The sequence below is a fragment of the Phalacrocorax aristotelis genome, chromosome 3 (assembly GCF_949628215.1).
Source record: "Phalacrocorax aristotelis chromosome 3, bGulAri2.1, whole genome shotgun sequence".
Taxonomy (NCBI): Eukaryota; Metazoa; Chordata; class Aves; order Suliformes; family Phalacrocoracidae; genus Phalacrocorax; species Phalacrocorax aristotelis.
The window spans coordinates 8,802,781-8,829,945 of NC_134278.1; the positions used below are offsets into that span (position 1 = coordinate 8,802,781).

At 42.5% G+C, this 27,165-nt stretch overlaps 1 protein-coding gene across 5 annotated transcripts in view; it reads right to left on the reverse strand.

Moving 5' to 3' along the window:
* The window catches only part of KLHL29 (kelch like family member 29), a 416,272-nt gene that overhangs the window by 246,531 nt on the left and 142,576 nt on the right, over positions 1–27,165 (reverse strand). For all 5 annotated transcript variants that reach the window (XM_075086712.1, XM_075086713.1, XM_075086708.1 and 2 more), the window contains exon 3: positions 12,945–13,250. In XM_075086712.1, the coding sequence (XP_074942813.1) occupies positions 12,945–13,205 (261 nt within the window). In that variant the 5' untranslated portion in view covers positions 13,206–13,250. The remainder of the gene's footprint in view (positions 1–12,944; positions 13,251–27,165) is intronic.

The following is a 27,165-nucleotide window of genomic DNA, read 5'->3' on the forward strand; positions in this document are numbered from 1 at the left end:
CAATCACCCAGCACGACACGAGGAGCAACGTGGCCCCCAGGGAACAGAGGAGGAACACAAAGCAAAGTGGTCACCTTGGGTCTGTCTGGATGAATTTACTGGGGTCTTGCGCTACTCTTTTACTTCTGGTTATTTTAAAAGGGTCCTCTCTCACCCCACTCGGTTCATTGCACCAAAGAGCGTGCTCCAGTCTTTACTGGTCACTGACGCTGAGCTTTTGCTGCCCTGTCCAAAGCAACCAGTGATGGAAACAATAGCAACTTACAGGAAAACTCAGGAATTATCTACATAATGTGAAGCTGGAAATGAACATAGATCTACTGAAAACTTGAAACAGCTGTACAATCCACAGCTTAGATGTTATCTAAAAATTTGCAATAGCATTATCCTGCACGACTTCAGAGCTAAACGTTATTGTAAAGTTGTTCATAATTCTAAGTACCCTGAGAAAACAAGGTGAATGGCAGCACTGTATGTGGCAAACAAAGTATCTGTGATCCGTATCTTCAATAACTGTAGACATGTGTATGTCTTAATCAAAGCATCACATCTAAGACAATTATGCATGTGTATGATGACATTAAAAGCCATCAGTTCTACACATCAGACACTTCGGTCACAGGAAAACTACCAGAAGAATTATTGTGAGCAGTGGAAAAAATGTTTGTGAAATGGAGTTTAAAACTTCATGAGCCAGAATGGAATTAATACACTCATATTTTCCTCTATAATCCAGCTTGAAGAACCTTACAAAGATAAATGCTAGACCTTTAAAAGCAGGGATGATAAAGATAATTAGTGGAAGCTTAGAAAGAGAATAATGTCTCAAATCCACGTGGGGTATAACTATTGCTCAGCTTTTGAAGACAAGGAAGATAAATTATTCAGTCTTACTCCATCACAGCATGAGGCAGAAATTCTAAAGGAACCAAGCTGTTCAAAAACAAAACTGTGATGACTATGCCAAGACAGGAGTTAGGCTCAGAAGACCTAAAATAAATCCGAAGTTCTAGTATTTATTGGCTGATGAGGATTCTGGGTATTGTTTCAAAGCAAACTGACAACACCTCTGCCTTGTGAAGTATATTTAAGTGGTAATTCATTTCTAGGATGATGTCAGGATCATATCACAGAATGCTTTTGGTTGGAAGGGACCTCTGCATATCACTCGTTCCACTCCTGCTTGAAACCAGGTGAACTTTGATGTTAGACCAGTGTGCTCCTGGTCCCATCTAGCTGAGCTTGCAGTGTTTCCAGTGGCAGAGATTCTGCAGCTGTTCTGGGCCTTTGCTCCAGGTTTGGACCCTGCACTGAGAATTTCTTTTTTTTTCCTTATATGTAATCAGACTTTCTACAATTTGTACTCATTGCTGCTTCTCCTTTCACAGGGAACTTCTGAGAAGAATCCATCTCTCTTCTTCATACTCTCACAATTAGACAGGCATAAAGAGGAAACAAACTCTCCCTGAGCCTTCCCTTCTCTGTGCTCAACAGACCCGGCTCTCAGCTTCTTCTGGTATGTCTTGTGCTTCAGTCCCCAAATCATCTTGGTGGCTCTCCACTGCACTCGCTCCTGTAGGTCAGTGTCTGTCTTAAGCTTGGGAGCCCAAAATCGGATGTGGCACTCAAGTTGTTGTCACAGACAGAGCACTCTGCTTGAGCTGTTCACTACTCTCGCTAATACATCCCAGCATTTGGCTGACCTTAATTGTCACCACTATTCATTTTCAACTTGGTTTCCACCAGGACCTGCAGGTCCTTTTCTGTAAAGCTGCTTTCTACCCATCTGCTGCCCAGCCTGTACAGCTGCATGGGATTATTTCATCCCAGGTGCAAGGCTTTGTATTTGCCTTTGCTGACCTTCATCAGCTATACTAGCAGGCCATTCTTCCAGCTCATCTTGGTTCTCCTGAATGGAGCACCGCCCTCTAGCACATTTATTGCTCCCCTCAATTTGTTGTCTGTCTACTCATCACAGTGCCCAATTTATTAATAAAGATATTAAATGTTATCAGCCCCAATACTGACCACTCATCCCACTGCCAGAGGGACTATGAACTGTTGCCGTCTACTCTCCCTGAGACTGGTGGTCCAGCCAGTTTTCCACCTATTTTGTAGTGAATCCATGCAGTACATATCCCTCCACATTAGTTAAAAGGATATCATTGGAGACTGTTAAAACCTTGCTAAAGGTAAGTAAATAAAAGTCCCAGGGGTCCCCCTTGTCCACCAACCCAGTCATCTCATCGTAGAAGGCCATCAGGTTGGTCAAGTACGATTTATCCAGTCCCATTCTGGTCCTTTGTGTACCTGGAAATACATTCGAGCAAGATTTGCTATACAACCCTCCTCGACATTCAGGCTGGGCTGACCAGCTTATAGTTCCAGGAATCTCTTTTCTTGTCCTCTTTGAAGATGGCCATGACCATTGTCTTCTGTTGCCATGAGGAACCTTCCCTGATCACCATGGCCTATCAAGGATGACAGCAAGTGACTTCAAAATAGCATCAGCTCATTTGCCTTCCTCACTATCCTTTGATGTATCTTGTCTCATCCAATGGACTTTTGTATATCCAGTTGACTTAAATGGTCTGTAAGTCCATTCCTCATCCTCTATCTCTGTCCTCATGCCTGTCCTCTACCATAGGCCGTACTTCACTCCCCCAGACTCTGCTGCTAGACAAAAGGACCTGGGAGAATCTGAGAGCAGATCTGGCCAGTAAAGACCAAGAAAAAGGAGGCATAAGAAATGCTGCTTCTCCTATGTCCATTTGGGACTACGTCCCCTCACCCCCTGAGCAGTGGGCCCACACTTTCCTTTCGCTGCCAATGTATTTACAGGCACCCTTCTTACCACTCCTCACATCCCCTGACAACTGTAGCCCCAGGTGATATTTGGCTTTCCTAATTTTAAACGTGTACAACAAAGCAGTGTCTCTAAATGCCACCCGGGTAGCCTTTTCTCTCTCCTATGAGGAAAGTCCAAGACAGCTGGGACTGTTCAGCCTGGAGAAGAGAAGGCTCGGGGAATCTCATCAGTGTATATAAATACCTGCAAGGAAGGTGCAAAGAAGATGGAGCCAGGCTGTTTTCAGTGGTGCCCAGTGGCAAGAGGGCAAAGGCAGGGGGCACAATCTGAAACACAGGATGTCCCCTCTGAACATCAGGGAACACTGTCTTACTGTGAGGGTCACTGAGCACTGGCACAGGTTGCCCAGAGAGGTTGTGGAGTCTCCCGCCTTCAAGATACTAAAAATCCACCTGGACATGGTCCTGGCTGGGCAACTGGCTGTAGGTGGCCCTGTTTGAGCAGGAGAGTTGGACCCGATGACCTCCAGAGGTCCTGTCCAACCTCAGCCGTTCTGCGATTCTGTGATTCTCACTGTTCCCATACACCTCCTTTGTTCACTTCAGCTTGCTCAGGACTTCCGTGTTCAGGTAGGATGACCTTCAGCCATGCCTGCTTGGCTCTTGTACACTGGCTAAGCAATACCTGTGCCACCAGTAGGTTGTCACTGATGAACTAACTACTGGATCCTTCTGCAGGGTCTTGTACAACACAGCTTCTCTTACAAAGACCAGCATTTCTGAAAAAGAATATGGATTTGCAGGGGAACGTGGTGAAATTATGTCCAGCATCACTCTTTGGGAGTGTTCCATTTGCTGGCTGACAAATGTACCTTGATGCATTACTTCAGTGGTTTTGAATGCATGGACTTTGTATAACACTTTGTGTTCCTTTGTGATGAAAGGATAACTTTAAGTGTATATAATATTATCATATAAACAGTATATGATCTTAAACATCCAAATTACACAGCCAAAAAAGCTTCTTTTTCTTGACATGTTTGTGCAACAACTTAGCAGTAGTAAATATTATTCACATACTTCTCAGTGCTTTGTTTCAGGATTACCATAAAAGACCTGGGATCATAAACAGTAAGAAATAACGCTATCGTATGAAGAATTTATTACTAGTTATTATTCATTATTTATACGGTGGGTGCATATCACTTTGCACACAAACACCATTTTGCAGACAGCATATATTTCTCTGCAGTACTTCTACAAGCTTTGTTTTCCAAAGTGAACCAGTTTGGTGACGCTAAATTGTAGTGGGTAACAACCACATACGTTTCAGCTTGACAGGAGCAGAGAACAACCGAAAACAGAAGAGGCAGGCTGACTTCTGGGAGAATTCGGAATAGCCAGTTCCTCTAAAACAAAGTAAAATGTGCATTTTGTGTGCTGGGAAGTGCCTATTTCACCCAAGAACAGAGTGTTACAGCAGTTAACCAACATTTGGACGTTTAGTAATACTTCAAATTCCAAGAGAAAGCCCGGCAATATAACTTGGGTACCTGCAAGTTTATTCTTATTCTATGTGCTACTCTGAAAAGCAATGGTCAGTTATAAATCTCCATCAGAGCTGCTTCCAGAGAGCGAAACCGGAGTCGGGAAAAGGGTGAGGAATCCCTTTCGTGGTCTCCCCTACAGTACTTCGCAGACATTGACAATAAGCCTGTGTTTTGCCCACTCAGAAGACGGTGAGTCACTGTATTTCCATTTATGCAGAAGCTATCTGCACCTTGAGTGCACTGTTCTGACGGGATGGAGCACAGCTCATCATCACTGATGTAACGTGACTCCTGGCATTACTTCTGTGGCATTAGCAGAGCAATCCTCCGTCAAAACAGCCCAGGCTGCCTGTGTTTCATGCCATCAAGTCACAAGATCCTGTGCTCCTCTTAAAGGTCTGGGCACTTTCTCAAGAGGATTTTCAGGATTGTAGACAGAGCGGTGGTGCTACTTTAATGTCAATTTGGAGTGTCAGCTCTGGCTGATCAGAGCTTCCCGGTATGCCCAGAGCACATCAGCCTGTGCCCAGTGTTTGCAGGTGCAACATTCAGCAGTACAAGGAGCCAGAGAGCAGAGTTTAATGCACTGTTTATCACTCCCAGGGCCAAATTTATTTTTATGTCTATCAATCAGCTTCATAGACAACTGCTGCATCAAGAAGGAACTCAAGGCCCACAGAAATCTCAGGGAGAGGTGAAGCTTGGCTCACTTCTATTTCTTTCTTTTTATTCATTTGGTTCATTTGTTTTGCAAGCAACTACTAAATTGAAAACTGCAAATCAATCAGCAATTTGAAGAAACCAATGCCATCAAAAAAACATTATCTGTTTGGCAAACAATTTAGTTTCCTTCTGATATGCATTAAAATTGTGTTTTTAAAAATGACCACTGTTTTCCTGTTACTTATAACAAAAATCATGGTATGGAGACTTCCCACCCAACTGCTTCTGCAGCCTTCTACGAACTGTTTGCATCAGGCTCCTTGTACCTGTCATATATGTTAATCCACTTATCCTCTCCCTCAATAATTTTTCTGACATTACCCTGTTCATGCAATACCAAAATCAGAAATTACCTAGTTGAGAAAGGATCAGCTTTCTTGAAAATAATTTCCAGGGCCAACCTGGTGAAGTTAGGCATTGACAGCAAAATAACAGGACACCGCCAAGTGATTCCTCGTACATTTTTTTTGTAGCTACGTTTGGTGGTGACAATAGCAACACGATCCTAAATGACAGCAACCAACCTAAGGATTTTATGCATCTACAACTCAGATAACCTGCCCTCCCTCAGAAGTACTGCTCCTTGAAGATAAAACCTCTAGTAATCAGCATCACATCATAGGCAGGGGAGCTCTCAGGCAGCCTTATTTTAGCCTGACAGGAGGCTGGGACAAGTTCTCTGATGAAACACCCATGCCTCCTGAACGGCAGAAGTATATATACTGCTGCCTTTTTAATGGATCATCTGCAATTAATACATGTGAAAATGAAGTAACGATAAGAAAGAAGTAAGAAAATAAAAATAACTCTAAAGCATTTCAAAGAATCAAGCACTTAAATCCTGGCCAACATACGTTTTGTTTAGGTTACTGTTATTACTAATATTTATGCCTTTTGGAAGTCAAGATACTTTTTGATCAAAGTGCCAAAGCCTAGAAATACCCCTTTTCCTTCATCCAAAGCTGTCATGTTTGTGACCTTGTAAGTACTTGGCTATATCAATTAGTGCTTCAAAAATGCTGCCTTTCATCTTCAAATGGAACTGGGCCTAGAAACTGGCCAGACCTCTTAGCTCTTTCAACAGATGATAAACATATTGCGAGTCAAAAAATCCAAGCAGTTTTTTTATGACTTTACAGATTAATTAGCATGCCAGGGCTTTCAGACCAATTTCAGTCCAATAAAGTATCTGCAAAAGTTGACAAACTAAAACCACATTTTGCGTGGTCCAATTTCTCCACTATTAAAAATATGTAAAAACGCATCTAAGAAATTTAGACGGTAAAAGGAAGTGACAGATCATCAGCAGAATTTAAGCCATCTCTAGAGCCAGAGGTCGTTAAGAATAGCCTTCTACAGAGGAGCCTGAAAACTGCCCAAGGCGTCCCTCCAGTGTCTTCAAAGGGAAGAATTGGTTCCTCTACTTCAAGGCCCTCAACACGGCAGTTTTGGAACCCACCACTGATCTCACTTTGCTCTTTTGTCCCTTGGTGGCATAATTACCTCCCAGTAGCTGTGATGCCTTCACAGCAGCTTAAGATGATTACTTCAGCAGAAGTCATTGCTGAGTTCAATTTACAGAGATTTTTGGTCAATTTGCAACAAGCAAAAAGAAGAAAAGTCTCCTGGGTATTAACAATCAAATCTCTGTGCTTTCTCCTCTCATTCCTGGTATAAACTCTGTCCATTCCTCAAAAGCAACCCTCAAAATACCAGGAGGATACTATAATGATATTTTTTCGCGGTGAGCTGTGATGGTCTCACCCTAGCTGGGCTGGTGCAATGGCATGTCATTGCCAACCTCATACACTTTGGCTGTCTTTTCTTGCTTGCAGACTACTTACAGAAGGCACAGCCTGGAAGCTGCACACCAGTTAAATGGTGTGTCACCCCAAAAGGTAAACTGCAAAACCTATTGAACTTTCAAACCTAGATCCTAGAGAACCAGGAGAACGTGATTTGGGTGCCAGAGAAAATCTGTCCTTGTCTTCTGTTACAAAGTGTTGAGTGTTATATACTCTATGCATTGCTCTGATTTCCCATACATTCAAGTAATATTCTGCCCTAATTAGAGCTTCATATATACCAGAAGTCTCTGCACAGGTGGGAATGGGCTTGCATCACATTTACCAATGAACCTGGATATTACCCTATTTTAAAAATTTATCCATAGGTAAAAATATGCTCCTGGAAAAAAAATCAGTTGCACTACTCGACATCCAGCAACCAAAGCCTCACTTATCATCACAGTAATTTGCCAAAAGAATCAGGAGGATCTTTAACACAGCTTTTGCCATTATTGCACTTGGGCTGGACTGCTACGTTGTGTCCAGATCAAAGAACTGACAAGCTACTATCTGAAATGGGGACCAAACACGCCAACTATCAATACAAACCCTCAGGGGAGTGGAAGAGGAGCTTTGCATGGAGAAGCTGGAAGAGCAAATCCTATATACTTCCTCACTGCATGTTTTGACTGTTTTCTAGCAACTGTTGTTTTCCAATATTTATAATCTCTCTTTATGCAAGCCTCTTATGTTTTATAATAAAAAGAGTACATAAATTTCAGTTACCGTTGCAGAGCAAATTGTTGTATGTAATTAGTCATGTACAACATAAGGCGCAACTTGAAAAACAATTCGTGTTTATTTTTCCTCTGCTTAATCAATATTTTAAATATTTGTGGAAGCCATACACCAGCTTAGCAAATCATCACCTCAGAAGCAAGAGAAAGAGAACAGACAACACAAATTCTGCAACGTACAGCAAATCATCTGCATATGACAGACTGCTGTTGAGGGAACTAAATTTTTTTGGACCTTAAAGGAGAGAAGCATATCACATTTTTCTTCTGTGCTGTTCCACTTTATTCCTTTTTACCATGCATTCCTCAGCCACACTGACTTGTTTTTCCTTTAACGTAAGAATTTTCTTCCCTCCCCATGCATTTTTTTAATGCTATTTAGTTGCAGTGATGCACAAAGATAGCAGGGATGATTTTTCCCCTGCAACCCCTGCCTGCCTTTCCAGAGAGGTTAGCAAATGCTTCACCACCTCTGTCTTCTCTCCCGCACCATAACTGTGGCTAACCACAGTGGGATCAAAACTACAGTAGCAACAACACGCAAGTCTTAAATGCTGCCAGAGTACTGTAAGTACAGGAGGCCAGGATCACATCTCAGTTATGCTATTTAAAGACTTAAAACTATACAGTTATCCCTGAGCTCAGCTAGAGAAAATCTTATCAAAACTGAAGACTGGCATTTTTATAAAATTTGTCATAGGTTTAACCTTGAGAATAACAAATCATTAAGTGTGTGGGGGCTTAAGAATCAATTTATGTTCCAAGCAAAGGGTTTTTAAAATTAAGGTTGAAAAAAAAATCAGATCTCGCCTGGTGTTGCACAGATCCTGTTGATGTATCAATCTTTTCAGGCATTTAAAAATAATATAGAGATGATAAAAGTAAATGTTCTATAACCAAAAAATCTCTTGGTAATAAAATTTCAAATTACAGCCCATGACAACACTTCTAAATTGAAGCTGTGATACAGGAGCTTTGATGGAGAAAATTGTACAAGTAACTCGCAAAGTAATTCGGAAAAGCAACGAAGAATGAAGGTGCTGCTGAGATGAACAGAAAACATAGCTGGAATGGTGTGCAGCATCCTTAAATGAATTTTAGACTGCTTTGTTGCCAATATCTTAAGCAGTGCTGCAGTCTTATATGGATTTCTTTGATAGCTTCCTCCTACCAACAAATAACCTCACGGCAGGGGAAAAAAAAAAACCACTGCACACAGGCAAACCCAAACCGGAGCTCAATCATCATACATGACTGGGCTCAGAGTGTGACAAATTGAGCCGAACGCAGCAGCTTAATGGCGGGAACTGCACTCTCCTATCGACTCCTTCAGGCGTTCAAGGCGTTGAGGAAGTACCTCCAGCAAAGGACTCATCCCTTCAAACTGCGCTGACTTGGTGCTGGTCTGTGGCCCATCGCTTTGGATACAGCAGTGGGACAGAGAAGCCGAATTGACTAAAAGAGCTGTAACTTTGCTCACAGTGACACAGAATGAGCAGAATAACCAATAATCACTACCTCTGAGTGCCTCAGTTTCCCTGTCGGTATACTGGGAGTGCAACCTTAAACTATTTCTTACAGGTTGTTGAGGTTTGAATAGTTTTTCTGATGTCTTCTGGCAGCCTCTGATGAAATGGGTTATGGCAGTGCAAAGTATCATCGTCATTTTGTTCAGCAAAAGACAAAGCTCAGGAAAATTCAGGGTTTTTGTTTAAATAACTCAGACCAAACATCCGTAACCACTTACATGTGGCAGATCCACTAAGTGTGATTTGTACCAAAGCATCTGTACTAAGAAGGTTACAGGTACGCTTTGAGAATAAATTTCAAAGGTCTGCAAAGTATAATTAGTTCTAAAGTTCTCCTACACATTAATAATTTGCAATAAAATCCTCTAAAGCCCTCCACAGAAAGATGTAAAATGCTCTTCCAGAAGCATAAAAACACACACCAAACCCAGCCCCCTCCTAGCTGGTGTTATATATCTTAAGCTTCCCTGTGAAAATGGTTTCACCCCTCTCCAACCAGTTAATTTGATCAATTTTTTCTCTCCCTTCCAATGCTTTTTCTGTTCATAGCACATAACTCGGGGTGAAGTCTTTTATCTTACATACATTTACATAATAATTTAAAGACCAAGTGGTTCAGCCAGATTAGGTAGTCTAGCAGTCCTTAAAACCATTTATCTGTGAATTCTCTGACCAGTTCCATCACCAACACAGCAAGTTTTACAGTCCAGTTACATGTGAGAGGGAAAAGAAGATTCTTCCTCCATTTTGAATTTGTCACTTCAGGATTCAGTTAATTAGAAGCTGCAGGAGAGGGGTATGAGCAATGTCTGCCAATACAGGTATCCGGAAGACAGATCTCGTCAAATAGACTTCATTTCAGTCTTTGACAAGATTATGACTCTGACAGCATGTAGTGGAGGACGATGGCATGTATACCTATTTTTAATAACTATTGACTTAGCACTTTGGCAAAAGAAGTCTGGAGCAATTATTAGCTGTGCAGACAGGGGAACTGAGGAAGGGAGCAGCTTTATTGCCATGCAAGGTGATAAATGGCGAGTCTGCTGCTCAAAGGATGCATACGGTTTTGGTAGCTGTATTTTCAAAGGCAAATGAAGAATGGAGAGGATGTAAAAGATACACAGTTTTTTGCAGGCTACTAAAACTGGTAAACAGCAGGCAACTAGAGGAACCAAGGACCAAAAGTCTGAAGACAGACTAAACAGTTTACAAAAAAAAAAAAAGAAACAAACTTTTAACTGGGAGAATAATTAATTAGTAGGAACACAAACGAAGGGAGGTGGACGGCTGGCCTCTATGCTTTGAGATCTTCAAACCAGCTCGGGAAGATTCGCTAAAGTCAAAACTGGTAACTGTACGACAGAGTCCTTTCTGTCCTCAGCCTGGAGGAACATTGCTGGCTGTACCCATATCCTTGGACTATCGCTCAAGGAGAACCGGGTTCTCAATCTTCTTGCTCCATAACACCATGATTACTTCCTTTATTCACCATGTCACCTCGTGTGTGGGGTACCCCCTTGCCTCTGAGTTTAATGACATCTGCCATAATGTTGGGGAAGGTTCAGACTCCAGAAGAGCAGCATCAAACATCCCGCTCCCGCCCACAAAACAGAAATAAGAAATTCAGCTTAAGATGACACCTGCCCCCCGCGAGCTGGCACCCTGTAAACATGCTCACAAAAAGGCTGCAGAGGGTAGACTGCGAACTTTCCACAGCTCAAGGCAACTCGGCAAATTCCTGTTTTTTAAAATAAACCAAGCAGCCATATCATCCTTCTGACTTGTGACTTCCTCATTATACAGATCTAGTTTTTTATGCCTAACCAATAGATGGATTCTACAAGGGAAAGGCACTGCCTGGTTCCGTTGCTAGCCACAAGTGAAAATCTGCTGTGTGTGAAGGAGAGAGACAGAGTCAGGCAGGGCGAACATAAGTATGTATGAGCACCTGATGTTTTTTTCTGACACCGTTCCACATCATTAGTTGGAAGCTTGCTAGGCACCGTACCCTTACGTCTCTCTGTTCATCCTACCTACCCCGCTTCTATTCCAAAGTTTTTTCCTCTTTAGTACATGCAATTTTGAACTTTTAGAGCTGTTTAGCTGATTCTCAGCAGAAGAGGCTGGGGCAAAGACTGCATGCATTTTTAACATTTATTTTATGGGAGATTACACAGCTGATTAACAGTTCTCAGAATAAAAAGTGTCCCATGTTACCTCCATTCTTGTCTATTTACTGCTTTTGATCTATTCATGCCAAAACATTCTTTCTAATGAAAGTCATCAGAAAATTGTCTAATAAGGTAATTTAGAAGACAGTTCACATTGAGCATATGATCAAAAGGCATTTAACTTGCTGTTCCTGCCTCCTCTCCCCCAGTAAACACATGGTTTACTGGCACTGCTATGCTTCAAAATGGTTTTGAACATCTGGGAGAAGGGCTGATCAGCTCCAGACAATCGTTGGACGCTAAGTAGACCCAGGAACAAAGGTTATGATAAATGAAATGACTGCTTTGGCTCCAAAATTGCCTCAATCTTCTCCAGACAAAGCATGATTGAAATGCATCTATCTGTGGATAGCATCTGGAGAACTCGAAATTTTGATCAGAATCCGATTGGCCTCTTTCAAATGAAAATAATTTGAAGATGCCATAGAAAATTTTTAAAACCAATCACTCTGTAAACTTCGGCCTAATGTTTCCTTCTGCAGCACTGACCTTGTTTTTCTACTGTGTGAAAAAAAAAATCAATATAATAATGGTACTGCAGTAAAATTTCAGCTTGCTCTTGGCTTACTTTAAATAACTTTATTGTCTCCTTTCCCCCTGTCTGCGTCTGCTGTATTTGGCACTTTCAGTTATTAAAATGAAACCAAGTTGAAAGAAATTGTTACATATCATAAAAAGAAAACCAGCAGTGCTTCTGGCTCACTTTCCTAATGCTGTGGTCACCTTTACAATTTGCCAGGGTTTTCTACTCCCCAGCTGTTCTACCTGAATTTGCATGCAGAAAGAAACCCCAACTTTCCACTGGAATAACAACTTGTACTTTGCACATTTTAAAAGAACAAGTTTAAAAAAACAAGGGAAAGTCACCCTCTTCCCTCCAATTATATATTAGAACAAAAAAGCCCAATGGTTTACTAGTGATTTCAATTCTTTGCCGCTTAACATTTTCTTACTTCTTAGTGCGCATTTCTGTACAAATGAGAGAGCCTGGTTATAGCAATCCCACTGTTACACTCCAATCTGCACTAAGAACGAGGCTTTGAAAACCTTACAGGAAAGTACCAACTAAAGAGAAGTAAAAACACTATTCAGCCAAAATTATGCCCTTTGGTCACTTTGCACTCCCTCTGGATGAAAACCACATCCACTTGTTGTCAACCACAGCTCTGCCTTGGTCAACAGACAAGAAAAGCATTCCCAAAAGGAAAAGTGGGAATCACACATTCCAGGGAGAGCAACAGAAAGCCCAAATGTAGGCAGTGCTGAAAGGAAAGAAGCATTTGCTCTGCTTGGGCCTCTCAGGAGCATGGGAACCCTCAGTCTTGGAGCAAGAACGACCTACTCTGGCGTATGCCAAACACACAAAAGAATAAAAAAGACCTAGGCTGTCCATAGAAATGTCTTCTTCCTCCTCTTGCCTATACCATGAACAAAGATTTTGCAAAGGGACAGATGAAGCTCCACCTCTAACATCTCTTCAACACACCAAACCCAGGAAAAAACCCTAAATTCTTACTTTGGTAGTTGAAGCTGGAGACGAGTTGGCCACCAGGCTCGTGATCACATCGCTGTTGACGGTGGTGCAAGCAGCGGTGGCCGGGGTGGGGAGCCGGGAGGGGACGATGGGCAGGGGCAGCAGCCCGGGGCGGTTGTTGCTGTTGGTGCTCACGGCACTGCTGCAGTTGGTGCTGCTGACGTGATTGCCGTTGGAGCTCCAATCCCGGCGATCCCACCCGGCCCGATAATCTCTTTCAAACCGGCTGTGGTGCCGTGACATTTCGATGGAGGGCAGCTTCTTCTCAAAGGGAACTTGAGAGCTTGCCTGAAAGATTAAAACCAAAGAGGTGTTAGAAATAAGGTCCCAGCACAGCAATTCTACTCTTAATCATCGGGGCAAGTCCTCTGCTTTAGGAGAGAACTCTTTCTCCCCTTTTCCCAGATAAATGTCAGGAGGAAGAGAGCAGTGTTGTAGTGAATGTTAACCTAGAACACAAATGAGAGAGCTTGGAAAACTACAGGCATGCGGTGGAGGGACTAATCCCTCAGACCTGAGGAAACACCTTCTGCCCAAACTCTCCAGCAGAACAATACGCAACAGCAGACAAATAATGAAAAGCTAAGTTAGAGGAAAATCAACATTCAGATCTTCTGATAGCAGGAGAATGTTTCCAACAGCTCTGTCTTGCAGTTTTCTCAGTAGTCTTCAGATCATTTCTGTAGCTTTTTTCTGCACCTGACGTGTGACCAAATATTAATCCTAAAGATAAGAGGGAGAAAAATCTACCTGCTAAGCCTATCCATTACTTCTCTATTTTCAAAGCCAAATAGAGCTTTATGCAGCCCCCTTCCCTCCTTTTTTCTCAACCTCCTCACTGGAAGCTCCTATAGCAATGCTTCACCCTGTGATGCCTGAGCTCTCGTCAGCGCGGCTGGTCTCCAGGGCAGACCAACATGTCCTGCCTCCTCCCGTGCTTCTGGCTAGACTTAAAACGCTTCCTATACCTAAGATGACCAAATGACCAAGTTGCTTTGTGTGATCATCCTGTCCTTATCGTTACTTACCTCCTCAGTCTTTTGTTATTGGTAGATTTTATCTGCCAGGAGCAAGACATCTGAACACAATGCTGGGAGTCAAGACGCTCAACATCTAATCCTAGTTCTGATAATTGTATGTTACATAGCCTAGAGCAGTTACTTATGTCTTTCTGCCAAGGTCTCCTAACCTGCAGAATGGTGGCAATAATGCTATTTTCCCAGCAGAGTTCAGAGTAAGTGAAAGTTTACAGCACTTGGAATTGAAGAACAGTATACATAAATGCTAAATATATTTATTCCCATAAATAAATAATGAGTATCTAGGTCACTGCAGCATCTGATTTATATTATTTGCATCACAAGATCCAGTAAGTTCTTTGCAATAATAACATCAGGTCAGTTGAAGCAATTTTGTTTCACAAATTCTTAGCTACAAAAATGGACAGTAAAAACATCTGCTTATAACGGCTGTGGGGGGAGCTGGAACCAAACTCACCCAGAATTTTAAAGATAAGAAACTACTTAAGCGAGGTATCACTTAGAAGTGGCATAAAACAGTGCGCCTATCAACAATGCTAGTTATTCACCTGGTAGAAATTATTAAAAAAAAAAAAGGCAAACAAACCCAACTGCTATGACTAAATAATTAAAGGTTCACCTGGTTCACCAGAGAGCTACTAGCTTGAGATCAAGAAAACTCTTCCTCAGTGAAAAATTCAATAATCTAAATGTCTATTAAAAACCCCCCACAATCCCTCCCACCATCATCATCTTCAACGAAAACTGAACCAGATCTCCCAAGAATCTGCATTTGCGATGGTTACGTTGGCTCTCTGCAGGAGTGAGCACCTCCAGTGAGCGTGCGTATCGGGGACCAAACAGCAATGCTGCCGATGCCGAGCACAAAATTAACATTCCTCTAAACCCAGAGCCAGCTATTTTTCCTCTGGTAGGATTTGATGCAAGACTTCACTTGATGATTTGAGGGTTGAGGATTCACTAACATTTACTTAGATTCTTTCTTCTTGTATTTTTGTGGCCATCTGACACTTTAATTCAGAAAACTCATTTCATGTTTTCTAGAAGACCACGTGGAAATGACAGCGATACACCGAACACGGCAAAAACCAGACACAAGCGCTGCAGAAGATTCTGTAGTGAAAACAGAAACTTTTGGTTCAGTAGAGGTGAAGAAAGCAAGTTTTTTCCTCTAGTGGCAACCATCTCAGAATAAAATCAGTACCTAAAGACAATGTCTTTAAAGGTTAGAAATTTTACGGTATAAACCCCCTTCCTTTTGTTTTATAAACCTTTTGCAAAGCCAGGCAAAAAGGGAGACCGTAAACTGCAAGCTACTATTTCAAAATATCTTTTATTATTCCTTGCCTTTGGAAAAGTTTCTTTTTAAATCCACATGGTCTCCATCACTGTATGAAGCTATCTCTTTTGACTGTCTGGATGGTGGCGGCCAAGCGACCGCCGCTCTCCTTCCGAGCTCGAGGATCTCCATTAGCTGTATTAGTGTACTACTTGACAAGGCAACTAGAGAGAACCAAATCACATATCCTCCACCCACCCGCACGCTTGAGTATATCTGACATTTAATTCAGCGGAGAGCAGAGGCACACATGCACGTAAGTCAGTAGCCAGCAGTTTTTGCCACACGATCCAAGACACCGTGCCCCCAGCAATTCTACTATCAGATGAGACTGACAGGCAATTACGTCAATAACAAGCAGGAGAAAAGCCTGTGACTAAGCCACACATTAAGAAGTTTACTTAAAACCCAACACTCTTCATGAGCAAATTCACTTCTTTGTCCAGCTACCGTATTTCACGATATTTCCAATAAAAATTAAAAGCCAGGGCTGAACGTCACATTTTTTCCTATGCATCGCATTAAATATACACTGCTTGTTTCAACATGTCATTTTTGGCTGGGTACAAAGATATGTGGCAGCAACAAGATGTGCAGAAAAACCGGAGGGGATAACTATCTAATAAATGACTACTCAGCTGCTAGTGCTTGCTATTAATTGTTTAAAATTAGAAACTATATAAAATGTTCTCATAAATAGCTGCTGGGTGAGGTAAGAAATGGTTTGTGAACAGGCTAGCTAATTTTTAAATATATTTTTGGATCCAGGGTTTATGCTTTGTCTAGACTATTTTTGTCAAGGATCATAATCATAATAATAATGCTTTAAATGTATGTTCTACTCATAAAAAAAACTTCAACAAAGTGTGTCCCAAGCCAAGCACAATCATCACATTCCTCTGCACTGAACTTGACACGGGGCAACATAAACCATCTTGAGAAACGGCAGTGACGGAGGCCAGTGGAAACCACACACGAACAGCAAGCAGGACAGCAGTGACTGTAATCAAAGATGTAGGAGCTTTTTCATCCTAACCCAGCCATTACCGGTTCCAAAATACCCAATTTTGGGCTAAAATTTTCCATACATGGATTCTTTGGGATTTTTTCTTTTTGAAAGAATGAACAAAAAAACTACCTTTCTGTTGGGGAGACGGGGAGAAGGTGAACAATCAAAATACCAATATAAATATTTACCAATAATTCGTATATTTTCCCTTTTTATGGGAAGTTTTCCTCAACATTCATATACACACATTTTTCTCTCAAATAGCTTTAAGTCCCTCTAAACAGCACTAAGGAAGAGAAAGAAGGTTTTTACCTCATTTTTCAGACTTGGGGAAGTCCCAGTGCTGTCTGCACTGAAGTCACCGTCCCAGCTCAGCCTCGGCTAACTCTAGATCTACCAACCTCAGTTTTGGGGCCGATTATTCAGATAGCACGAAGCTCCCTGCTGCCACGTCTAGAAGTCAGTTCTTGAGCAGATAAGGCTAAAGCTATCTCCGATGCACTCACCCCGCATCAGAGCCATAAAGCTGCAATGTAGGCAGAGCCAGCAACAGAAAGTATGATTTGTGTATCTCAGAATAGAAGTCCATGAGGAGGCATACTGCATGCTGTTACTGCTAAAGTCACTCTGTACAGCTAATTCAGCTGACATACTATCTTGTGAAGGTGGTAAAGTCAATGAGACAGGCCTTCCCCCACTCTCTACTCAAGACGTAATCACTCGACTAGAAAGGAAACGTTGTGTTCCTCTTTGTCACATAGTATCAAAGGATTTTATTGTGCAGCTGAAAGTAACAAAAACTCTCTTAGACGGGAAAAAAACCCCACCCTACTGAGGAGAGGAGAGGAGAGGAGAGGAGAGGAGAGGAGAGGAGAGGAGAGGAGAGGGGAGGGGGAGGGGAGGGGAGGGGAGGGGAGGGGGAGGGGAGGGGAGAGGAGAGGAGAGGAGAGGAGAGGAGAGGAGAGGAGAGGAGAGGAGAGGAGAGGAGAGGAGAGGAGAGGAGAGGAGAGGAGAGGAGAGGGGAGGGGAGGGGAGGGGAGGGGAGGGGAGGGGAGGGGAGGGGAGGGGAGGGGAGGGAGGGAGAGGAGAGGAGAGGAGAGGAGAGGAGGAGGAGAGGAGGAGAGGAGAGGAGAGGGAGAGGAGAGGGGAGGGGAGGGGAGGGGGAGGGAGGGAGGGAGGGGAGGCGAGGGGAGGGGAGGGGAGGGGAGGGGAGGGGAGGCGAGGGGAGGGGAGGGGAGGGGAGGGGAGGGGAGGCGAGGCGGAGGGGAGGGGAGGGGAGAGGGAGGGGAAGGGAGGGAGGGAAGGGAAGGGAAGGGAAGGGGAAGGGAAGGGGAAGGGAAGGGAAGGGAGAGGAAGGGAAGGGAAGGGAAGGGAAGGGAGGAAGGGAAGGGAAGGGAAGGGGAGGGAAGGGGAGGGAAGGGGAGGAAGGGAAGGGGAGGGAGGGAGGGGAGGAGGGAGGGGAGGGGAGGGGTGGGGGAGGGAAGGGAAGGGAAGGGAAGGGGAAGGGGAAGGGAGGGAAGGGAGGGAAGGGAAGGGAAGGGAAGGGAAGGGAAGGGAAGGGGAAGGGGGAAGGGAAGGGAAGGGGGAAGGGAAGGGGGAAGGGAAGGGAAGGGAAGGGAAGGGGGAAGGGAGAAGAGAAGAGAAACCCATAGTTGCTACTGGATGAACTGAAAAATTCAAAGCAAAAAGGAGATCAAATTGGTATTAAGGGAGAGCTGTGGAAAAGGCTATAAGCTAAAGAAGAGAATCGAGCAACCAGAGGAAAACAAAAATCCCATGACAAATCTGAAATGAGATTTAGTGATATGGCAAAGCAAACAAAATGCCTATCTCAACCCCCAAAGACTACACCGCTGTGTATGTGTTGCAGAAATCATGCCAAGACATAGACAGCCCTCTGGGTTTCAGGCAAGGGTTATGCAAAGTACTCTGGGGTGAGGCATGAGCCTTATACATGCCCCCGACCCTCCCCTCCACAATTTACTTTCACAGCAAGATGGGCTTGGGAGGGTAGAACAGGGAAGAGCAACAGAGTAATGAAACAACACTGAATGCCCTCCTGAGGAATGTGACAGGTATCTCTCCTAGCCCTCCAAGGCCAAAATATGCAATGCAGCAGGTGAGAAAGACCATAAAAAGAAATGACTTTACATCTAGCACTCTTGAGGGAAAGTAAAATGTGAGAGTACCCCTGCTAGAGAAAATAACTTTTTCTACGACCAGGAGTTTTAGAAATGTCTCATATAAACAGCTTGCTCAACAATAAAATTTGAGAAAGTTTTTCTGCAAAATGTGAGCGCCTTCGGGACTAAAATGTGGGGCACCTACACAGATGACTACATCCAGCCTCCAAATTTACCCAAAACACTTCGGCCATTTGGAAATCCTCCCACCGTCTTAGTTTAAAACCACCTTCCTCCCGGTACTCAGTTTTCACATCTCTTAATGCAAGCTCATTTGTTCCTTGTTCCCACAGCCTCCACACACATACACAGAGGCACGAGAAAGACCAGAGGCGTTTGAGATAGCAGCATGCTAACTACAGGCCTCTTACCAGGTTCAAACAGATCATTGCTGCAGATTTATTAAACTTAAGTGATTAACATTTCATTTTATGCTCGATACAGTTAAACACAGCCCTTCTTCCCCCAAGCCCAAAACACTCACTGTTCTGCAGAAAAAATGTTTCCTATTCATGTTCCTCTAAATGACAGTCCGGCTCGAGCCTTAGAGCAGCTTTTTCCCTGCTCTCCACGCTTATCTAGCCAAGGTCTCCTTAAAATGCCTGTCCTCACAGATATAAATATAAGGAAAAACAGGCTTTCAGCCAGTCTGAAGCTAGAGAATCAGATTTCTTAGACTATTAGTCAACTTCATTAAGTGACTTAAAAAATAAAGGTCAACCTTTTAATTTAAATTTTTCCTGGGTAAGCACATGTTTCTAAATTTACCGTTTAAATAGTAACATTAGAGAAATATGATAGGCAAGAGAGGTTGGGAGACAGAGCAATGGAAGTAGATACACGGCCATTAGGGAAATGGAAGAAAAGAAGAAAGGAGGAGTCTGAAACATTAAAATAAGCAGCTAAATAGCCTTACATGTTTTCAGACTGGATGAAGGGAAGCATTGATAAAATAGCCTATTAGAGAGCTTCAAAAGCAGGTAAGTGCATGTTAAGCCTAAGTATTTTATAAGATCCACACGTAAAAAAGATGAGGAAGAAGAGAGAGATTTGCTGTAATCAGATCCAGCATGAAGAACTGTATCTGATAAAGAAGAAGATGTCTAAGTACCTAAGCTGGAATGATTTCAGATATACGCTGCAGGGAAAATGTTACCGGTTGCAGTTTTGTCAGAGCATACCAGCACACCAACCTCTTCCTGAGGCAGAGGACTGAAGACATAATTTTTGCATACGGCACCAAAATCACACTGAAATATAACAACGTTATCACAAATTCTGGATATAACTCAATAGTAAGGCCATGCATGCACACATATTACACACATGTAAACGTGGCTTTAAGACAATCTTACAAATAAAATAGGGTACCTATAGACCTGGCAGCTTCAAGAGCTACCTTCACTTCAGAAGCGTAACACACAAAACGTTTTATTTGAGCTCAACATTATTTATAACCTACAAAGACTTTCTTAGACACATATGGAATCACTGTTATAAGCCTACATGGATCTGACTAATCCATTTTCACAATTTTTACTTAACTTCTTTTTTTCCATTTGGGTGACTTCATTGAAAGACTTCTTTGTCAGACAAAGGCAGTAGGAATCCAATCAAGAGATTCTGTAAAGCTGAACTACAAGCAGCTGTGTAGAAAGATAAGACCCAGAAATATTTGAGGGGCAAGGAAACAACTTCATTATCAAGCAAGGTCTACTTTTGTAAACCCATGATTTAGTCTTGTAAACAGTTGTAAAGCTCTTGTAAAATCCAAGACAAGGCAGAGAGACTTGAGCTGCTTTGCTACAATCAGATCTTCAAAAAAAAAAAAAAAAAAAAAGAAAAAACAGCCCAAAGCCTAACCCTGTAAGTCATAAAGGAGCAGTAGATTTAAGAGATTATATAGGATTTAATTTTCCAAATATATGCTGGAGGAGGCAATGCTTTGGGACATACAAAAAAAAAAAAAATCAGAGCAGCAACACAACAGTGTCTTCTCAGGATAGAGTTCACTATGCAAGAAGCACAAATGAGACTTTTGCTTCTCTGTCTCAAAATACGGTAGAAAAATGTGTACACCTACTATTTCTGAGTACTTAAAATGGATATGGAAATCTTCTCTTTAGATAAGTAAAAAGGCAAATTAGACCATCCAACTGAAAAAAAAAACCACAACCAAACCAGCCACAATGGGAGTGAACCATTACCTTACGAGTCTGGCTTCTTTCTCTCCAAGTTGGGAGAATATGATCTTCCTAAATACGGGGTTACTAAAATATCTGTATGTCTATTTTTTATTACTAAGCTTCTTAGATATTTATCTTTGGTGTGATCACTTTCTATATTTCGCTATTTGCTTTCAAATGCTAATTCCTTTACAACCTGAGTGGAGTAGATAACACATCCTGCAATTCACTGATCATGAGCACTGGTAGGGTGAGAAAAATTCACAGAGGTCCAGTGGCATCTGTGGCCCTGCTGCTCACACACCCACACGTTCCAGCACATGTTGGAACACAAGATGATGACCAGTCCCTCCTTGAACCCCGCTCCATGCCAAATCTGGACATACACAAAGTTATTGGGTTTTACATCAGGCACAGGGGTTTCCTTCTGGGGAAGCCCCCCATCATCCAAGCGTCTTGGACTATTTTGAAAGGCCTTGATCCACATCCTCAGATGCACTTACTGTCAATTGTAAACTGACAGAAAATATGTCAAAATATACTGGTTTGGGATAGATCTGGAGAAAATTCCTAACTCCGTTCCTCTGTCTTCAGGTTTTTATTGGAAAGACCTCCCGCTTGATATGGTTCTCCCTCTTGGCTTGTTGCAAACACCCCCTGAAAAGTTCAGAGCAGAAGTCGACCCTCTCTACCCTCCATCCCCAAAAATCAATTCTAGCTGCCATTTACTGCAGATTCTTGGGCTTTCCAAGGTCCTTCTGCAGCAACATGACTGGAATTTTGCAAGCAGTTTTCTAAATGAAAATCCACCAGAACTTTACACAAAGGCATAATAACTTTCTCAGGTGTCTCTACAGGGTCCCAGGTAGCCGACACCACCTGGAACCCAGCCTTGCTAAAAACGTTGAGAGAGAAAAACATGACGTTACTCTGTAACACTCCTGCTTGCAAAACACTGCCCAAAACACTGACTTCCCTAATTAAATTATCTCATTAGCATGAAAAGCAAACTAAAGAAAACCAAATGCCAAAAGCTGCTACGTTAAAGGCCAGTTCGTGGAGGGTTTGTGCAGGAAGATTCACGCGGCAGAGCCGGTGGCCAGCACGCCGGCTCCCGGCACAGGGGCTGGCTGAACATCAGCTGGTGGCCGGGGTCCAAAGACGCCCGCCTGGGCGAGGTAGAGGAGGGAAGGCAGGGGCACGACCGGATTTCTTCTGGGGAAATGGGCCATCTTCTCAAAATGCATTAAGGGGTTGCCAGCACCTGACATACCTAATCTCGCCTAAGACTTCATAGTTAATAAAGCAGAATTGTAGAATAAGCTACTGTCAGTGTTGCCAAATGTCACAAATTAAATCTCACAAAATTTAATTAACAGGATCTTGGCTCTTTTGGGGCTGGTTTCTTGTGGCAGGGAGGAGGAGGGGACTAGGTCTTCAAATTACATTTGGACATGGCAGGAGAAATTTCCTTTGATTTACTGCCATTCTCAATTTTCCAGCCCTTGGGGAAGACTGATCAATCAGTCAAAACTATTAGAGGAGAAAGCTCTCTGCCAATGAAAGGGTTAAATGCAGCTTATTTTACAGGAAAAGCTCCCTGGATCACTCATATTACTGCAAAACTGTATAATAAAGAAACTGTACTTTGAATTTCCCTCTTCGAGGGTATTTTTGGGTCATCCGACCCTTGTCACTGTTCATATTTAAAAAGCTTCAGCTAGCACCAGGGGAAGTAGTAAATTTTCTCTTCCAGGACTGATGCCCTCTGAACACACAGAGTTTTCTGACATTTTTTTAAAAGGAGACATATATCACTCCCCCAAATGAAGACCACATGTACACTTACAGCACGGAACAGGCACTAAACATCTGGTATATAAAAAGAGCTTATGAGATTATTAGATGCAAAATGCCTCAGAAAAAAAAACCAAGAAACATTAAATCTACTGAACATTAGACTAGCACAGACCATATCAACATGCATCCAAGTGCCTTCAAGGTTTTAACATGATTCACTTTGCGCTACTTTCTGAGGCAGGGAAGTGCAGTTATCCCAATTCTGCAATAAGGAACTGAATTTCCAGACACTATGCAAGATCCCTGCACCGAGGGAAGTAACTCCAGTTTCCCAAATTTCTGGTGCCCTAAACGCAGGACTGTTGTTAACCTCCTCTCACATACCCTCGAAAGCTACCTCACTCTTCATTTAAGGAGCCACATCTATTCTTGCCGCACCTTCAGAGGTTGTGAACAGCCTGGAGCGGGGAGTTTCTCTGCATATTTCCTCAAGATATTTGTTTGCTTCATGGCACCAGTACCACCAGTACCAGTACACCAGTACCAGATGCCTCTTTTCCTGGCTGGAAATATCAGACTTCTAGCTCACCTGGCAGACACTCAGGGCTTTCAAACCTCAGCGTTCCCTTCCTGGTGCACGTCGCTGAAGTTGGCCAGAGCCCACATTATCTGTCCGCCTGCAGACACAGCTCGTCACCTCTGGCCTAACCATGCTTCTTAAAATGGATTGATTTTATTTTTGGTTGGTTCAAGAGAATAAGAATCCCCTTGCTATATTTGTTTTGTTTTGAAAAGTGATGCTTTAAGAATTAGAGGGACAATGCCACCACCCTAATGAATTAATACCACCTCCAGTATCAAAGTTAACTGTGTCTAAGCTCGCTCTTGTGCCTCTTAAAAGCTATTCCTGTTATCACTTCTTCCACCACCCTCACTTAAAATTGCCACCAGTGACTCATGTTTTATCTTTTCAACTGTCGAATGAAGACTGTTTGCTCAATGCAGTAAATCAGCAACCTACCTTTTCTAGGCCAGAGGTCTGAAGCTTTTAATTAGCTGCTTTAGAAATAACATGATCAAATAAGAATCAGCCCATTTCTCAAAACCATGGACCACTCACCATATCCCTCTCAAGATATGTTAGGCGATGTAAAACCTTTAAAAATTACAGAAAGAAATTGAATCTTATTTGGTAAGCACCTACTTAAATAGGGATTTAAGAACACCAAGAATTTAGTTAAGAATACAACTTTAAAACTCCTAGATTTGCAAGCACTGGCCAAAATGTTTGCATTTTATCCTGAATAGCAATCATTCATTTTCGTTCAGCCAAAGCTGTCAAAAACTCTATATGCAGTCTTGTAGCGAGATTCTTACATACATGCCAAATGCCTGTATAGCAAACATCTGGCCTCACTTCTGTTCCATGGATTTGCCAAAGCCTAAGTCCGTCAGTTGCTTTTTTTCTTGTGACTTTTTTTTTTTCCTTCCTGCTGTGCCTCAGGTCGTTTTTCTTAAAATGAAATCATTAAAGCAGGCAGAAAGAGCGGAGGAAGGAGGAGTAAGAAGAAGAGCTGTAGCATCTGAGTAATCTTCCAGTGGGACTAATTTTACTAAGTATTTGTGCTACTGCTACCAGTCAATCAGTACAAGTATTACTGAGAAACCAAAAAAGAAAAAAATTAAACTGCATTTAGCAAAGAATATTGGCATAGAAAGAAGGAAAAACACATATGCTCATCTATAAACTAGAAGCTCAGTTTACTCAAATGCCCTCAATATCAATATAAAATGTATTAACGTAAAAAAAATAACTTGCTGTTCCCTTATTTTGCATTCATTTTACATCCGTACTTCTCCGAGGCAACAGATCAGAATGGTGCATTGCCTTCCCCTCAGGCCAAGTGTAATAAACAGGCAGGTGTAATATAAGGCTGCAGTGTCTCAGCTCTCCTCCCAAACAATTGATCTTCCAGGCCTACAGTGTAATTCAGTCCTGGTAGCTCCCTTCACATGCCTCATTCCTGATCGGTCAATTATTTCAAATCAAGCAGAATTAAAGTGTTATTTTTGTGAGGGGGGGTGATATTCACCAGTGACCGAAGTGAAACTAATAAACTAATTTTCCTTTACTGCCCTGGGCGAAACAGAAAAATTCAAGTCAATGAAAGACAGACTGCAGCCGTTTCATCAGTCTGCTGCCCAAATGTGCTTGCAAGTTACTATCTTTAAATTCAATTTTTGTTCACAGGACAATTTCGGAAACAGAACACAACAAAAAGAAAACAGCAAAAGAGGGAGCAGCGAGAGTATATGACTCTGCAAGACAGAGCTGTGCAATGTGAGCTTCTCGAGAGGATGGGGATAGCACTCTCCTGTTCTTTGAAACAGAGTGTATTCCTCCTGCCAGTAGCAAATTTATCCAGTAGATGTCAACACCAGCAAAAAATATGTGTAAAGCCAACCTTAACAGCAACAACAGTCACTTCAATTTACAGGAGTGCACCAGAGGATAGTTCAATATTTGGACGTAACACATACTGATTTGCTACTGTCCCATCCCTGCATCCTCCAAAATGGATCTGGCTTTGCCCATCTGTCCCTAAACATATGTAGAGCAAAAGAATTTTCCTTTTAGAATAATTTTGTCTGGTTTGCTGGAAAATGGAAAAATTGCTCAGGAGCATGTGATTACTTTCAGATTAGATCGGAGGAAATTTTTCACAGGAGGAGAAGGGAGAAGGGCGAGCGCGAGCAAAATACTCTGCGGTGCAAAGTGACGACTACAAGCAAAATCTTCATAGTTACTAAATATAATCTGAAGAGGTCTGTTCCCTCTGACCTTTCGCTGCATGGTTAAGCAATGCAATGATTTAATGGATTTTGCTCTTTCCTCAAGAACTTCTCATCCTACAACAGTGACCTGAGATTCCCACGCTGACCCCAGGTCAACAGATACTTGTTGTTCCTGTAAGGTTTTTTTATTTTTTGCAACACACCAAGGACAGTCTGTTGTAAGTCTTTTACTGTTTTTATCACTCAAAAGACTGAATTTGCTGACAAGTTTTAACCATGCAAAAAAAACAAGGCCATTGCTGTTGACACGCTTAAATCTACTATTAAGATCTGACTGTTTGAACAGCTTGTGTGTAGAATCTGAAGTACAGATTTCTGTTTCCTTTTTGTTTATTTTTAGATAAACCTTGTGTTTCTACTCTGTAATGTTTGCATTTGGCTGCTGAGCATGCAGTAATCGCATACATTATATGCATTGCTTAGAGACACTTCGCATCGCAGCCCATCAGGTTTTTTTGGATAGATGAAGAGAAGGGAAATAACAGATCATTTTCCTGATTGATTAATCTTTCCTCACATTGCCATTTCCCCATAAACATGAGGAAGAAAACCAAAAGTATGTTGTGACATCTAATAGCAAGACACTGAAGCAAATTATTTTATTACTGCTACGAAACTTACTAAGGAGTTTGTTTTCACAGAGATTTAAAACATGGCAAGGAGACATAAATGAATATATTACAGAGCCATCACTTTGAGCAGAGTTATTCCTCACACGTAAACCTTACAGCTCTTAAGAGAAGCATATATCCTACGTAACAGCAACAATGTAGTTGTAGCTTATCTACTCAGTTTAGCCAGAAATTCAGGCTCTTTGAGAAAGCAAAAACAGTGGTCAAAAGCTGACACTGTGAGTTACCATCATTTAAGCAATTCTTGGGCATCACAGAAGCAGGCAAGGGAAGATCAGGCAAAGGTACTACACTGCCAGTAAATAATCCTCGCAGATGATGGCACGGGAGAGAATAAAGTCACTGCTCCAAACAGCGGAGAAAGGCATCGAATGCAAAATTTAGCCCTGTGCAGCGGCACCAGCAGCTCCCCGCATTTTGGGAAGCCATGTCCTGCTCCACAGCTCTGGGTGCAGGCACATACCACCCAAGATGGAGCCATGAATAGTTTTGAGGTAAGACACATTTCTTATGAGGCACACCGGAGTTTCGCAGCCTTGTATGAGCAATTCTTTTAATTACCGTCAACATTTTCTCTGAATCCCCTTCTCAAAGAAGCAGTGGAAACTTTTGATTTGCTGTGACACCTTGATTGCCGTGTGGATGACTCACTGCACCATTCCTGTTAGTCTTACGGATTTATAGATTTTTAAGGCCAAAAAGCACAGGAGGCTGTTACGATCGCTCTGCTCTGACTCTGGGAGCAGCACAGCCCTCCCTCTTCATCCAGCAACCTGCCTGTCTGACAGAAATCAGGACTAAGTTAAGTCACACATAAAATTATAATATTTGTCTAAGCTTGCCCATAAATACCTGAACAGTTCCTACTCAGAAAAAAATTAAAAAAGTAAAATTTTTGATTATTGCAACGAACTAACATGCTTTTCTCATCAACACCTTTTTTCCCAGCAGTTCATCTGAAGTGTGGAGGCTGCAGGGTGGTGCCTGCGGGAGGGGGCCGGGGCTGCCCTGTGCCGCTCACAGCGGTTCCGTGACGGCCCCGCCGCAGGGCACAGCTGAGCCCGTCGGCCAAACCGCTGGTGCTTCTGTGAAACATTTCTAAGAAGGGGCAAAACCACTGCAGGGACAGTGAGATATGCGTGAGGAACAGCCCTGCTG